At 44.8% G+C, this 15,937-nt stretch overlaps 1 protein-coding gene across 1 annotated transcript in view; it reads right to left on the minus strand.

Moving 5' to 3' along the window:
- MPZ (myelin protein zero) overlaps positions 1-15,205 on the minus strand; it is a 53,470-nt gene extending 38,265 nt beyond the window's left edge. Inside the window, exon 1 of the mRNA XM_069604683.1 lies at positions 15,024-15,205. Coding sequence (XP_069460784.1) covers positions 15,024-15,090 — 67 coding nt within the window. The 5' untranslated portion in view covers positions 15,091-15,205. The remainder of the gene's footprint in view (positions 1-15,023) is intronic.
- Positions 15,206-15,937: the final 732 nt, after the last annotated feature.

Genomic DNA, 15,937 nt, shown 5'->3' on the forward strand with positions numbered 1-15,937 from the left:
AGGTGTTCTCCAAATTGGACTTGAGAGACGCATACCACCATATCTATTTACGCAAAGAGTCAAGACCGGTTTAGAAGAATGCCATTTGGGTTGTCGACTGCTGCATCCGCATTTCAACTAATGATGTACTCACTATTACGCAACATTGGAAATGTCTCATACTTTCAAGATGACATTCTCGTATACGCTGAAGATGTTGAAACCCATGATGTGGTTCTGAGGAAGGTTCTCACCAAGTCACAAGAGGTGGGAGTGATACAGAGTATGCTAAATGTGTGTCCATAGGCCAGTGAAGTGGAGTATTGATATTGATATTGATATTTTATTTCTATCGTGCTCATACACAAGTATTTCGGAGCGTGACAAGGCAAGGGAATGAGAACAGGGGAGAACAAAAACAACAATCTTACTAGGCCCAGGGAGATTGAAAACGCAAAAGTGCATGGGAGAGGGGCAGAGGGAGATGTGCTTGGAAGGGGGGAGAAAGGGAGAGTGAGAAGCGAGGAGAAAAAACATAAATAAATAATAAATTAATAAATAAAAGGCAACATACAATGGTAGTGCAGCCAGGTAGTGGCAAGTGCTGGGTTTAAGGCAGCAGGCTGGGTAGATCTGATAAGTGCAGGAACAAAAAGGAGGGGGCTGTATGGGTACAGATACAGACCCCAGTGCAAGGAGTGGCCCAGAGGCAGGGCAAGAGAGTGGCAGGGTGAAGCAGGTACCTGGGCCCGGAGGACAGATGGTGGTCAGGTGCATGGTGCCGAGGGAGAACAGAATCAGCAGGGGAGTGGGGGGGGTGAAGACAGAAGCAAAGTGGAAGGTCTTGAGGTGCTTCCGGTACCGGAGATGGTTCTCCTCAAGTTTTAGAGTAGCAGGGAGGCTGTTCCAGAGGGAGGCCCCAGCCGAAGACAGAGATCTACCCCTAGCTTGTTTCTTTGAGAAACGACTGACCCTGAGGGAGTTAGAGGTAGAGGAGCAGAGATCTCGAGATGGGAGGTGTTTGCAGAGGAATAGCTGAAGGTATGTTGGACCCAGGCCCCAGAAAGCCTTGTTGACAATGCAGAGGGTTTTGAATTTAATCCTTACATCCACTGGGAGCCAATGGAGAGATTTCAGAGCTGGAGAGATACGATCCCAGGGCTTGAGGCCAAGGACAAGTCTTGCAGTCCTGTTCTGGATAAGTGCAAAGGGCGGAGAGTAGAGGCAGGTAGATTAAGAAAGAGGCTGTTGCAATAGTCCAACCCAGAGAGAACCAGAGCTTGGGAGACAGTGAGCTTCTGGGGGAACGAGAGGAAAGGAAGAGTACCTCTAAGGAGGTGCAGTAGGAATTTTTACTTTTTTGATACATCAGCGATGTGGGCAGAGAAGGAAAGTATGGAATTAAAGGTGACACCAAGGTTCTTGGCCTCGCAGGTGGGGATAGGGGGAGGGCCAAGGGAGGCCAGCCAGAGAATGAGGGGAAAGGAAGGTGATGGTGTGCCGATGAGGAGGATCTCCGTCTTGCTGGCATTCAGACAAAGATCGTTGGCAGCACACCAACGATTATTTGGGATTATTGGGAGTATTTGGGATGTAAGGTCTCAAGCAAGGGAATAAGTCCCAAATAGAACCTGCTGCTCCCACGCCAGCCAACAAAGAGGAATTAAGATTGTTCTTAGGTCTCGGCAAATAATATGCAAAGTTTGTCCATAATTTCACAGAAACCATTGCAGCATTAAAAGAGTTGCTAAAAAAGGAGCTGAGTTTGACTGGTGCTAGGAGTAAAAGACGGCTTTTGAGGTGATAAAGGAAAGAATCATGGAAACAGCATGCCTGCAACCTTTTATTCCATTGTGGAAACTGTCATAACAACGGATGCCAGTGCATATGGCCTATGGGCCGTGTTAACTCAAAAAAAGGGGGAGATATCGAATATCTAGTAGCATTTGCTTCCAATGAGCTGGCCAACGCAGAGAAGAACTATTCAATGGTAGAAAAAGGAATGTTGGCATGCGCATGGGCAGTGACATATTTTTGAATTTACGTGTGGGACACTAAATTCCGGTTAGTGACAGATCACAAACCATTCATTCATAAGTTGAGCACCGGAGAAAGGAAAACATCTACTCCTCGACTGGCACGTATTGCAGCAAAGTTCCAGGAGTACACGTGCGAAATTGCGCACATTTCAGGGTTGAAAAATGCCCAAGCAGACTTCCTATTGAGATTACCCGAGAATAGGGAGAATGCAACCACCTTCCTCAAGAATGAATGCATGGTAGATATGAGGAGAAAGGAGTTCTTGGAAATGAGCAAGAGTCCACAATGGTGAGACTCACAGAATGGGTCAGGAGAGGGTGGCCCAATGGACTTCTGGTCCAGGGTGATTAACTCATTTCACCCATGGGCATGAAGAAAATAATGAAGAAAATAATATTGTCCACTTCTCATTCTGGGCACCTAGGAGTACCATGATGAGGCGTTGTGTGAGAGAGTCCTACTGGTGGCCCGGCATGGATCAGTAGATACGAGTTATGCAGGAGAGATGTCATGAGTGCATGAACAGCGACAAGAGATTAAAGACTATACAGGCACTGCTGATACCCATAGTTATACAGAATAGTGTGGCACAAATTGGGCCTGGACTTCACCGGCCCCCTGAAAGCTACGGCCGCTGGAACATCTGTGCTGTGAAGTTATGATCGACTAACGTCCAAAATGGGTAGAAGCTGATTTGTACCAGACATTACCACAGTTACAGTCATTGGTATTCCAAAGAGAGGGTCTACCCAAAGAAATTGTTACAGACAATGCTGTTCATTTGGTCTTCCGTGAAATGGAGAAGTTCATGAAGGACAACAACATTAGACAAATAAAAGCATCCCCTCATCACCCACCAAGCAAATGGGCTTGTCGAGAGAACCAATGGGTTCAGTTAAAAAACAAAATGTTAGTAAGCACATTTGGTTAAAACAAAACCTTTTGTGCTATGCAACAAAGAATCACTAATTCATGATAAAAACATCACTAATTCATGATAAAAAGAATCACTAATTCATGATAAAAACATGTACAAACGAATAAAACAGATCCACATCATTAAAACAATGGCTAAAAGAAAAACCCATACAATCATTAACATTTTGAATTTTGAATTAAACATTCAAAAAAACATTCCAAGTACAGGCAACATTTCCAAAATCTTAAGTGCAAACCCCCTATAATATTTACCAAGATATGGATATCCAAAACCCTCACTTTTGAGATCACGGGTAAAGACACATTGAGGAATTTGTTTCGTTTTCTTATCTTTCCATAAACATTCTTAAAGACGTTATCTATCCTTTTCAACAGATGTTTTGAAAAAGGCAAGGGTAATGATTGAATAACAGAGAACTTTTGGTATTAATGTCATCTTTAATGCACTAATCTTCCCCCATATGTTCGAAGAAATATCCAAAGACGCTGCTTTATATTTTGATTAGAGTGGCATGAATAAACCGATTTGGATGGCAGTGGAGGCATGGACAATATTTCCCTTCCAACTTGCGAGTGTTTATACGATGTGTAAGATGTCAAGAGCTATTCCTTTCTGGCCTAGTATTAAGATGACCAGTGAAGCACTGCTAGCGTGGTTGACTGAGAATGTGCAGATTGTCTGGTAACATAAGGAGGGGTCTTTGTGGAATAATCAGGCTCTTCAATTAAATAATAAATGATTGTGTTGGAAGAGTTGGATAGCTAAGGATATAGTGAACATAGTTGATATTCTTGAAATGGATCGGATCATTAAATTTGAGAGATTGCAGACGCAATAGTGACCAGTGAATAGAGAAAGGCCGAGATTTAATTAATTGAAATCCTTGTTGGGTCTAAGGATAGATATGTCTAACACTCCTTTGACTGATAGACTGGGGACAGATTTATGACTGCCCACCCAGGATGGTATCAACTTTTTGTAAGCTCATGCCAGTTCCGGCAGAGGAAGTTGAAGATTGGGAGCATTTAAGGTCAAAATGGTCAGTTGAAATTAATAGTGAATTGTCAGAATGTGAGTGGGAAAATATATCTAAAGCATCCCAGATGAAATTGGATCTCAAACTGAGATTTATAGGACAAAACATTATATGTAGGTTATACTGGACTCCAGAGGGAAAGCAATTGCTAGGTCTCCTGCATGATAATTGCTGTTGTGGTTGTGGGGAATGGGGAGGAAACCGTCTATACATGTTATGGGGATGTTGGAGAGTTATGTTGTTTTTGAGAGAAGTACTTGAACATTTAATTGGATGTGAAAACTGAGGTTTTGAGGTGCTCCAGATACACATTACTGTGGCTGAGTAGAGGTTATATGGGAGTGGACTATTATTTGAGGATGTGGGTTGTCAGAGCGTGCGGTGGTTGCGGAAAAACAGATACTAAAAGTATGGAAAACAAGGAAAAAGCCACAATTTGATACTTGGTTGAGTGAGTTAGTTGTACTATCCAGATATGAAAAGGTGATGTTTAAGAAGAGAATGCTATGATGACTATATCAATATATGGGCATCCTTCAATGATTTATATGGTGATTCTGATGGTTGATTGGTTAATGGTTCTTAACTAAATGTTTGTGCATGACTGGTTTTATTAATTTATATTTTTTGGGGTCTTCGTTTTTAGTTTTTTCTGTTTGTTGCAATGGATTTCCATGGATTAGTTGAATTGTAGTTATCTGTGTGTCCTTCACTCAGTATGAATTCTGTAATGTTGCATTGAATTTATTCTGCTGCTTATTACTTATTCTTGGAAAATGTAAATACAATATTATTTTAAAAAAGAATGTCCAAATTCATTTGCCTGAATTTCATTAATCAGAAACACAGGCTCAGCATGTCTTAGTCTGCAGCCTCAAGCAAAACCCGAGCTTCTCTCCAGATATAATATGCTGCAGCCACAATCAACAATGGGCCAGCTCCGAAAATAGTGCTCCAAAATTGATCAGGCTCAAAGACATCCTCACTGGTTACAAATTTCAGGTAGCCCCTTTGATATTTACTCTGCAACACTGGGCACTGTGTCAGAATATGTCGACTCATTTCAGTTTCCAAGTGGTATAGTCTGCACAGTCGGACCTCAGGTGCAGTACCCTTCCAAACTCCAAGGTAGTCATTAGTTGGGATAATGAAACAGAGGTATGAAATAACTCTCTGTAACTTGGAGGGGCAATATTTTGTTATATAACAACAAGGAGTATGACCTGTGAATCACTCACTACAGTACTCTGTGTACCGCTTCTTGCCTTGAAGAGTATCCAGGCCTACACAATGATCCCAGTCCCATGTTTTGTTTTTCAAAATGAAATGGACTTTGAGATGAGTAAGAGAACACTCCTGGGTTAAGCCAATCTCATGAAGGTGCGGACTTGTGCAAATCCAGCATAAAAAGGTTTTTGTTGTCTACTGCAAGATGAAGTCCCATCAAACCCAACAATGTGTCCCTGGTGCTACCTGACTGAAGGAGTCTAAGGAATAATTGTATACTCCCAAGTGACCATAATGGTTCATCAAGGGAGCAATGCAACTAGCCACAGCCTCATGTATGAACCCGTTCAAAACAGTCAAGGAGGTCATAGCCACCCACCGCTTGACCCCCACTGGGACTACCAATGTGTCGCCATTCCGCATGCTGAGGGGAGGAGAGCCGCTTCCACTTTGGTACCTCCATAGCTGTCAAGAGTACGAGAAGACGACACTGTGAACATGGAGGATGTGGTATGGAGGATAGGAAAAGTAAAGAACAACTGTAGAATTGGAGCGATGGACGAAGAGCAACCCAAAGGTCTGAGGTCACTGAAGGCGATCTACTCAAGATCAAGTTGCCACACAAAGACCAAATAACAGGTTCCAAGTACAGCACAATGGTTAGAGCTGCACAAAGGGGCACAGACCACATATGCACACAAGACGGTCAATGGTGGAACATGGAAAGAGTGGCCATGTTCGAGAAAAGGACCAGCGAAAACAGAGAGCCCACCCAGACATGAACAGTCATTTAGAGCGAGAAAGGAAGACGAGGAATGGGAAGAGCAACAGTAAGATAGCAGGTCTGAAGCAGCTCAAGAAATGCATCAAGCATCCGACAATGCAAGAGATTATGAGAACTGGCAGAATGAACAGGAGACTGTACAGTCCGAGTGAGGTATCGCATTGGAAAGCATATCAGAGGATGGTGAGAAGAGAGAGAGCCGGTCCCAGAGAGATTGAAGAAGACCTATGAGGTATGATGACTTCGTGGTGAACTAGTACCAATCTGCTAATCGAAAGAAGGTATGTAGGGACTTGGTCTCGCGAGATGCAGATCGCTGTACTCTCACAAGACTCCTGGCAGAACGCGAGGAGGTGGAGTACGCCACTACGGCAGTCAAAGAACAGACAAAGCATCGAGTGGATGCTTCCCAGCGCTCCTCTTTACTTGAAGGCCTGAAGAACCTTTATCCATTAATTTTTTTATTTTTATTTATTTAATTGTTAATTTGTAATGTGTCTATACACATGTGTTTCGAGGCGCAGCAAGGCGGGGGGGGGGCAGGAAGAAGAAAGTCGTAATCCTAATAGGCCTTACAACATTCAGATCGTGCAAGTGCAGTAGCGAGAAGTGCATGGGGGGAGTAGAGGGGGTAAGTGCAGGAACTGGGTGGAAGGGCCCATGAGAAGGAGATTGCCAGGGAGGCCCAGTGAACAGGGTTAGGGGAAGCAGAGAGTGAATGGGGTACACAATTAAGTGCAAGTTAAGGGATTGGCTTCAAGGGGTGCAAGGCAGCCAGCTAAGTGTTGGCAGGGGGGTCCGAGAGGGCAGGTGTAGGAGGAGGGTTAGGAGGGGGAGGGGTCAGGGAGAAACAAGTGCAGAGGTAGACTGGGCAGGAGAGGGCCTAGCACCCTGTATGACTCTGAAGGAACCAGGCTACCAGTCTCAGGCAGAGGGGTCATTAGCAGGGGAGGGAAAGATAACATGGGTCACTGTCTAATATATGTTCAACACAATTAAATGATGGGATTAGTGCAAATGGGGAGACAGCCATGGCATTGTGCTCTGAAGGGATTGGCAACGTGGTCTCTCATGTACAAGGTGAAAACTGTGTCTGGCATCGATGTGGCGGGGAGGTCTGGAAGCACCACCACCAGCTATCTCTTGGTTTGCAGCAAATTAATTGCAGTGCCATCAATCCAGGTGCTTGCCGCACTCTCTGAAAATACCAAACACTGGGGCATTTTTGGAAAATTGCAAGTAATCAAACTGACTCTAAGCCACAGACACTGACAGCATTGAAGGCATATTTTAGAACGGTTTGGAATAATGTAGATCTTCCTCATCAGGATGGGAGTGAGAGGACCCTTGCATGTTTTGGAATGTGCCTGCCACTGTCATCACTCACTGCTGCTTAAATAGATGTTGACCATGTAGGAGAAATGACCCTTGAACTGTGTTATTTGTTTGGGTTTTACAGTGCACACCATGAGTGTTGCGTCAAGTTCCTTTAAATGAGGTAACTTGTTGGAAAACCATTTAACTGAACATATTAGGGACATTTAAGGGATCAGAGAGTGAACATTGTGTTCACCGCTGTCTATCACAAGCAGCTGGGTCAGGACCAAAAAGAAAGAAGATGGCCGAGACCCACACGCTTGTGAGAACATGAGGGCATTTCCAAACTGGTTCTTGACTCCAAAAGGCTGGTAGGCCAGGGAGGAAGTGACTTGTAACCGAATTTGGCTAATCTGTACCAGCCATTTAGACGTCCCGGCCTGTATGTCCGCCTTCCAAAGAAGTTGATGCAAGCAAGATCAGGGCTATGCCACACACGCAAAATGATCAGAGATCATTGGTTCCCAATCATACAAGTTAACAGACTCACCATTCACAGTTCCACGTTGAAGCATGCGTGAGTTCACATTGGAAGTCACCTCCATATTGTGAGTCTCTGCGTGCACCGGGGCATGGCTGTGTGTGTGGTGTGACCCATGGCAGGTGATCAGAGAGTCACTACATGCATCAGCAGAGAGATTTTCCGGTTATCAAGAGATCCGGAAGAAAAGAAAGAAAGGCGATGATACTGCTCGGTGGCGACTCTTCCAAATATAAGGCCCTCATCATAGGTATGGTGTTAACTATAAAAACAGTGGCATTTTAAATACATCTTATTTTTGATATATCACCTAAATGCAAGTTGGAATTGCATGGGGATGTCAATAAAGCAGCTACCTAAAAATGCAGCATAAAATGAATAGCCCGTACTTACACCACACTCTCTCTATTTACCATATTTCACAAATATCCCATGGAGCCACAACTTCTAATTAAGTGGAATTTAAAAGCAGGAGTTATTTAAAAGGCCTGAACCTTACCTCTAAGGAGGTCCAAGTCTTGAATATGCCAGAATGCTAGGAGCGCTGTTTATGTCTTATGAGCATCTCTAAAGTGAATGTCAATATAGTCAAGAGAATTTCATAGAATGTCTAATTTGGGAATCAAAGCTTGAAGCCTGGTAGATTCTATATCAGAGTGCCCGCTTGTGTTCCATGCCCCTGTTTGGCACATTCCAACCTGCCACTCCAGCTCAAGTTGATCAGGCGAAAGACTGCAAACCATATTGGTGTATGCCCATTGGAGCAGTTAGAGTTTCTGCCTTTATCCCGCTCCACCGGCCCGCTACAGATGCAGATAGATGCCAGCTCTCACTGCAGGTTACACCAACCCTACATTAGTCTCAAGTAAACATGGCTGCCAAAATTCAGCAGAACCCCTAATCATTGTTTTTGGGTGATTTGGGTGTGTATGAACTTTTAAGGGATTCGGATGATAGATTCGGGGCACACTTATGACAATGAATGCTGATTAAATGTTGCTGTAAACATTGGGATTAAGAGGTCAGACCTTTTCCTGTCAGGGCATGACCAAAGCAAAGAAAGCACAAAGTTCATGGAATAGGTCCAAAGTTCAGGACCTTCGCTGCCAGGGATGCCCAAAGGAAGCAAAGGCTCTAAATGGCTATTGACTTGCACCAAGCTTTTTATTATATAAAAACCAAAAGGAACTCTGTTTCAGCTGACAAAAGAATTGTAATGATTTTAAAAAATGCATAGTGTAAAAATTCATTAAAAAACAAATAATGCTGCGCAAATGATGCACTGGCCAGCCCCCTTGCATACATTAGTGTTGAGGGCATGTATGGTGTTCCCTGCACCTATACACATCCTACTGTCGATATATGCATTTTCCCCAGGTACGTAGCTAGTAACAATCCAATCCTACCAGACTAAATAGTACTTACTTATGGTTAATGAACATCACAGTTTACATCATGAGTGTCTGACATGTGACTGACTCAGCCTCAGCCCTACTGACCTTTCTGAAGTCATAGACTGCAGCCATGGATTCTCCCTATTATTACATAAATAACCTCATTGGTCCCCATGAAAGCAAACATGTCTGTTATATAAATTCCCTGTATTGTAATATTATAAACCTCATTAATCTGCAATGTGTCGACCTCTGAATGATGAGAAGCAGACCCAGGCAAGCCTGGCAGTAAACTGACTGTGTTGGTCTGACAAGTAATCTTACAATTCCCCACATCAACTTTACTAATTTCATCAACTTCGGATGGATGAAAGGCTGAGTTTGTGTTACCCAAATTCAAACTCTGCACCTGCAAGTTACGTAAGATCTCTGCAGTATGTACATTAATCTACTGAAATATCTTACTGCAGAGTTTAATGTGTTTCCCTACTTGCATAGCATTCACAGATGCAGAGCACCCCATTTACTCTCGATAACCCCCCAAACAGCCTCAACCAACACCTCCCTTTCCCCAACACTTTTCTCCATTCCTGAAGTCTTTTAAGTTATTTTGTGTATGTTTTTCCCCTCGAATCAGTCTGATACTGCCCAAACCTCTGCCAAATTTAGCTGAAGATGTATGGCTCTTAAAGGCAATTCAGGCAGATTTTCGGCTAGAAGAAAAATCCGCAGGAACCCGCAAACTTAATTGAATCGCACTAGGCGATTCGCAGCAGCGCGCAGATCCCTTTGAGGAAGTTTGCTCAGCCTTAGTCTCAAGTGCCAAATCCCTACACTTCCTTCCTGACAACAACTCGCCCATCAGACTCGACCAACCATTCAAAATATGGTGAAAGGAGCACAATTGTAACATTGTTTGCCAAGAAACATAAAAAGCCATATATTTTGACCTGGCCTATAACATGATGAGATGGCCTTCATGTTCTCTAGACTTGACAATGTGGCATCTCTTTGCTAGGCCATTCCAGCTCCCTGCATGTTTCATGAAGACAGTCCAGCTGGCAACTGCCCAGACACCCTGGCTGCTAGTTAGGTTGGCCCTCTCCTGTCCTACAAAGCCACCCACCTCAACTCATCAATGTGGCCCCCAGATAAACCTCCTCAGGCACATTTTAAAAACATTTTGGACGCAAGTGACGGGATGGGCAAGTGCATCCCACTCACTCGCTCTAATAAATCTTGCGCAGTATTCACAAAGGTGATTGATGACGTGCACATTGCCCCCCTTTGCGCAATTGCGCAAATCAAAGGCGTTTCTATGCATTGTAGCGCAGGTCCTAAATTCACAAATGGGGTGCGCTTTAAAATGAGCAGAAAACAAACGCATTCCCTTGAGCTAACCCTACTAGACATCCTATTGGCCCAGTGTAAGGCCCAGCCCCCACCGCCATGGTAACCTAATCATACATTCATGTTTGACTTGTGAAACGTATTCTATTTTTGTCATATCCCTGTGACTATTTGCCAGTCAATATCTCTACTCCTTTTTCATGGGGTGTTGTGAGGTCTGGAAAAGATCTGGGGCTATGCTAATGTTGGGTCTGTCGGCACTGGGGGCTAGCTAGCCTTTTGGTTTTAGCCTCTGAGCTTCTATTCGTGGCTACAACCAAAAGACCCGGGGCTATAGCCCCGCCCCCTGCAGTCCCTCCCCAGTGACGCCTCTGCTCTTGCCTAGGCACAAATGATTTTGACCAATTGTCCATATTTTTCTTCTACGTCTTTTGTGTTTCCTTCAACTGACACCTTCCCCTTTCGTGCACACACATTTCACTACTCTCCTGCACCATTTAACCACATCTTGTTTTACCTACACCTTTTGTGTATATTTTATTTTTTCTCACAGATCTTCGCTTACACCCCATCGCCTATTTGAGGGCGCCACGTGCCTAGTAGAAGCCATTCCTGTGAGGGCGGCTCTGCTGCACTTGTATAGAGTGGTTCAAGGATTGCACCCTATTGCGACAATGACATGTATCTACAATACCTGAGACATGTTCCCTGCATACATGTTTATGTTGCTGCAATGTCCGTTGAGTTTCACTCTACCTCAAACCACGGACCAAGGACCACATGTTCAGCAAACCCCCCACCCTGTCTGAATCTGTGGCATAGGTGTCACCATTTCCTTTGTTATGTTGATTTATACCGTGCACCGCTACCACCCAAGGTCAGTCTCCGGGCACTCACGTGGCTCTGCAAGAGAGGAGGGTGGGGTGTTTTAGTGAGGATAGGATGATGGGATAAGTTTAGAACAAGGTGTGTGTTGTATTGCATGTGGGAGTTCGTTGAGAGGCCCCGCTTGTTGTGTCCGTAAGGGTAGGACTCTGTGCCTCAGAAGTCTGCTAGTGTTTTATGGTGAGTGTGTGGGTCGTATGAGGTTAGTGTGGGGTTGTGGTCGTGCACACTGGTTAGTTGTGTCCATAAGAGGGTGCAGTGCTGCAGATTTCTGTTAGGTGTTTGATTGAGTTGTGTTGGTGTGCTTTTGTGTGGTGTCAGTGAATTAATGGATTATGAGCATTGGTTGTTTTCGACTCTGTACTGATGTCTAACAACTGTAAAGTGGCCTTGTCCATGCTACACTAATCACCAAAAACAAAATATACAAAGATACATACAAATAAATGGGGTGACCACACTAATCTATGGAAAAGCCAGAACGTAAGCCTTCATTCATAGCTTAAGTTTGGTATCCATCATTGATCCCCAGCACTTTTCAATGCCCCGGAGCCACGCCCTTTCCCAATTCATTCTGTCATGGCACCAAAAAGCAGTAAAGAGCTCAACATTCTCTTGTTGAAGATATTTCTTATTGGGAGGTCTAACTCAAGCTTTAGATTGTACAAGTGGATCGATTTTAAGCCACACCTCTGCCACACAACCACCTATGTGTGAGGGGCCATCCTTTCCAAGGAAATGCAGACTGTCATCTAACTCACTCTTGATGTCATACAAGGTGATACACTCTGATTACAACCCTAGCAGACGATCAATCATCCATATGCAAGGCGTTCCGCTCTTGAAGATCATTCTTACTGCAATGTCTAACTCACTCTTAACATTGAACAAGGAGACCCACTATGCCCCAACCCTTAAAGGTCCATCACCCAAGTTTAAGGCACTCTCTTGATGAAGACAATTCTTACTAAGAAATCTAACTCACACTTCATAGCATGCAAGGTGATGCACTTCATCACAACCATACTATACCAGACAACGATCACCCGTATTTAAGGCACACTCCCGCTAATGATACAGAAGTATCACAAGAAGAGTGAGCTAGACCTCTTAGTAAGAATACCAAGAGGGCTAGCACACTCTTCTTGTGATACAATGTGATCCACTTTACTAAGAATCCTGCCAGTAAATGAATCACCCAGGCGTAAGGCACTCTCCTGTTGAAGATACTTCTTACTAAGAGGTCTAACTCACCCATTATTTTTTTATTTTTTTATTGAAACTTCAGCCTGATAGACTCAATGCAGCATCGAGACCTCAAGCTTTTGTTTCAAGTTGTTGATCATCGATGTTGACAGAAATCCATGTTCATAAATAAAAAGAGTGATATACGCCCAAGTAGGTATATATATCACTAGACAATCACAGTTTGTCAAGTCGTAGTGAGTCTAAAAGGTTAACTACAGCACAACTCAATTTAATACAGTGACCAGCACTGGCGTAAGTCCACCAATCTCGATTTCCTTCTGCTGCAGGCATAAATTCACCTAGATGCTGTGTCCGGTATGCTACAAGCTGCTCACACTTTGTTAGCAGGTGTTCGGTTGTTTCTGTATCGCTATTACAGAAGCGACACATATTATCATTTCCTTCGTTGATGTGTTGTTGCCGCAGCATCTCTTTTGTTTTAAGCACGTTTAAGCGAAGTCTCAAGAATTGGGTCCTGTCTAACTCACCCATTATATCATACAAGGGGATTCACTTTCATCACACTAAAAGGCAATCAATCCCCCTTATGTACAGCATGGGGGATTGATGGTGTCCTGTTGCAATAACTCTTACGGAGAGTTCTAACTCATCCGTAACATGGGGCAAGGCGACCCACTGTGACTGCCACCATGCCAATCAATCACTCACGTGTAAGGCACTCTCCTGTTGAAGATAATGTATACTGAGAAGTCTAGCTATCGCTCAACATTGCGCAAGGCCATCTACTTCCATCTTAGCCCTGTCCGGCAAGCAATCATCCATGTGCAAGCCACTGCCTCATGAAGGTACCTCTTGCTTGAAGGTCTTACTCAGCCTGCATGGACACGTGTCTCTTTATCCACGTTATGACTAGATGCTCAACTAGATGGGCACAAGGGGGCCAGTCTGCCTTGCTTTCCCCCCCTGAAGACACAAAGGGCGAACCCAACTGGTGAAAGAGACTGAACAGGGGCTGAGGACTCTTCCATTCCTGCAGGGCGTGGAATAACTCCATAGCATCTTACGGATCAATCTTACTGGATCATGAACTCACTGAAACAGAAATCTAGAACCACATTGTTCGAACAGTCAAGCAAAACAATAAGCACCCTCTTAACTTAACCCGCTGCTTTCAATATTGCTCTGTTTTATCCCATTGCTGCTTACTGCAGAGCTCTCTCTCTCTCTCTCTCAAGTGACAGCTCAGAACCTCCTAGGTTAGTATCTCTCTCAGAACGGACACTCTATTGCTCCACCTCCATTAGGAGTCCACATTTCTGCACCCAATGAGGTGGGAGTGTGGGAACCTCGACTGGCCTCGGGGCATTATTTGGAACTCCCCTTGTTTCTAGCTCCGTCATTCTGGTTATGGATTCGGGGGTATTGAGAACTTCACCCAGTGCAGACCCCAAACGCACCGTGCCTGGAGAGCTCTCGTGGCAGGGGACAGTTCAATGAGTGAAACACCTCGCGGCCCCATCGTGCACATGTTTCCACTGTCACTCTTCCTCTTCGGGATCCGCCTCTTCTCCGCCCCATTATAATCTGGGCCACCACCAATGCACGAGCCCAAGTTTACACTTGCACTTTGAGTTGCTTTATTTTCAATAAAAGTTGCTGTTTGGGCTCCAAATGTGAAACTCCGGAATTCAGGCGACGGCAAGTTATCATGTGCTTGAGTTATTTGGAGTGTGTGGGCCTGCATGATTAGCCATTGCTTATGGCATGGTTCAGGCAAAGGATTAAAGGGTTAAATTGAGACCAAGATCACAAAGAGTGCCTGAATCCGTGCGTGGACGTAGACGCGCAAGCAGCTTCCCATTATAATTCCCCTGCGCCCTCCTGGTTGCATGTCATTACAACCTACACAGCTCTCTTAGCTTCTCAGCATTTGCCCAACTTGCGAGCCTCTTTATCCAGGCGATTGTTAGCACGCTTACAACTGGGTATTTCTAAACCCAGGATTTAGGGGTCTCCATTGGGGTACCGAAAGCAAATGAAGCCGCATGCTACACACTGAATAGCAAAGCTTCTACAACTCCAGCACTGCGTGTACATCTTTGACCACTAGACACGCTGTGTGATCTTGGGCAGTCAGGTGGTCTACTCTAAGCAAATGAAATGGATGCATGCAGTAAGGTTGCTCTGCTGCAAGGAGTGAGCCTTAATAGGGCGGCCATCAATAGGAGAGGTCACTACTGCTCGTGCCACCCACCACTACAATCCAGCCCACTCACTGTTGCTATTCCTTCCAAATCATTGAATGAAAAAAGTAGACTTACCCAAAAGCGAAAGAAATATGCAGGCCAGAAAGGCACTTTCTGTTCCCAGGCTGCCCCTGGAAGCCATTTCGGATGCTGTAAAAAGTAATTCCCTAAGGAGAGGCTGGAAGGAAGAAAGGGAAGAAGTCAGGAAGGGAGGAAGGAACCCCAGACCCCTCAGTGCAGGACTGAGGGTCGGCCAAGCCTGCACTTGGCTTAAAAACAGGCAGCGCTGGAGGCATGTGGGCACTGGCCAGCGCCTGGCCAATCTGTGCCTGGCATGGCACGGGTGGGAGCCCACGGGGGAGCAAACGAGAGTGGATTAGAAAAGGGCATTCTGTTTTCTGGTCCAAAACGAGTGGTAAACATTCTGCGTGAAATGTTCAGAAACACGGCCGGCTTTGTCCCCTTCTGCATTCTCTGCGAGATGTGGGGGACGCCGCAGCCCCCGTTTGGAATGCTGAGAAACTGAGGGGGGCGGGGGGAAGTCAAAATAGCAGAGGGGCCGAAGGGGAGACGATGAGCGGTAGGAAAGAAAGAGAAAGGGGGAAAGGGGATTAGAGGACAGGAGAAGGCGACATGTGGAAGCGAGAGAAAGAAAGCAGCAAGGATAAGCGGGGAAAGGAGACGAGCGAAGAAGGAAAGTAGAGAGGGAAGAGCGAAGCCAAGGCAGAAGAGAAGGTCTTTAGAGGGAAAAGGCGAGAAGGGTGGAGGGAAGATAACGGGAAGAAAGGAATGCAGACCGAAAATAGATGATTAGATGCACACACGCGTGAGGAGCGGGAAAAGAAGACAGAGTTGCAGAAATACTGCTCAGTATGGAGGGGTACGGAAAAGAATAAGGGGGGGGGGCAACAGAGATTCGAAAGAGAGAGGAGAGTGGGAAAAGGAGTGGATACATTTAGTAGTTAGAGAAATACAGAACAATGGTTACG

Source organism: Ambystoma mexicanum, chromosome 1p, assembly GCF_040938575.1.
Source record: "Ambystoma mexicanum isolate Mex_15411 chromosome 1p, UKY_AmexF1_1, whole genome shotgun sequence".
Classification (NCBI taxonomy): domain Eukaryota; kingdom Metazoa; phylum Chordata; class Amphibia; order Caudata; family Ambystomatidae; genus Ambystoma; species Ambystoma mexicanum.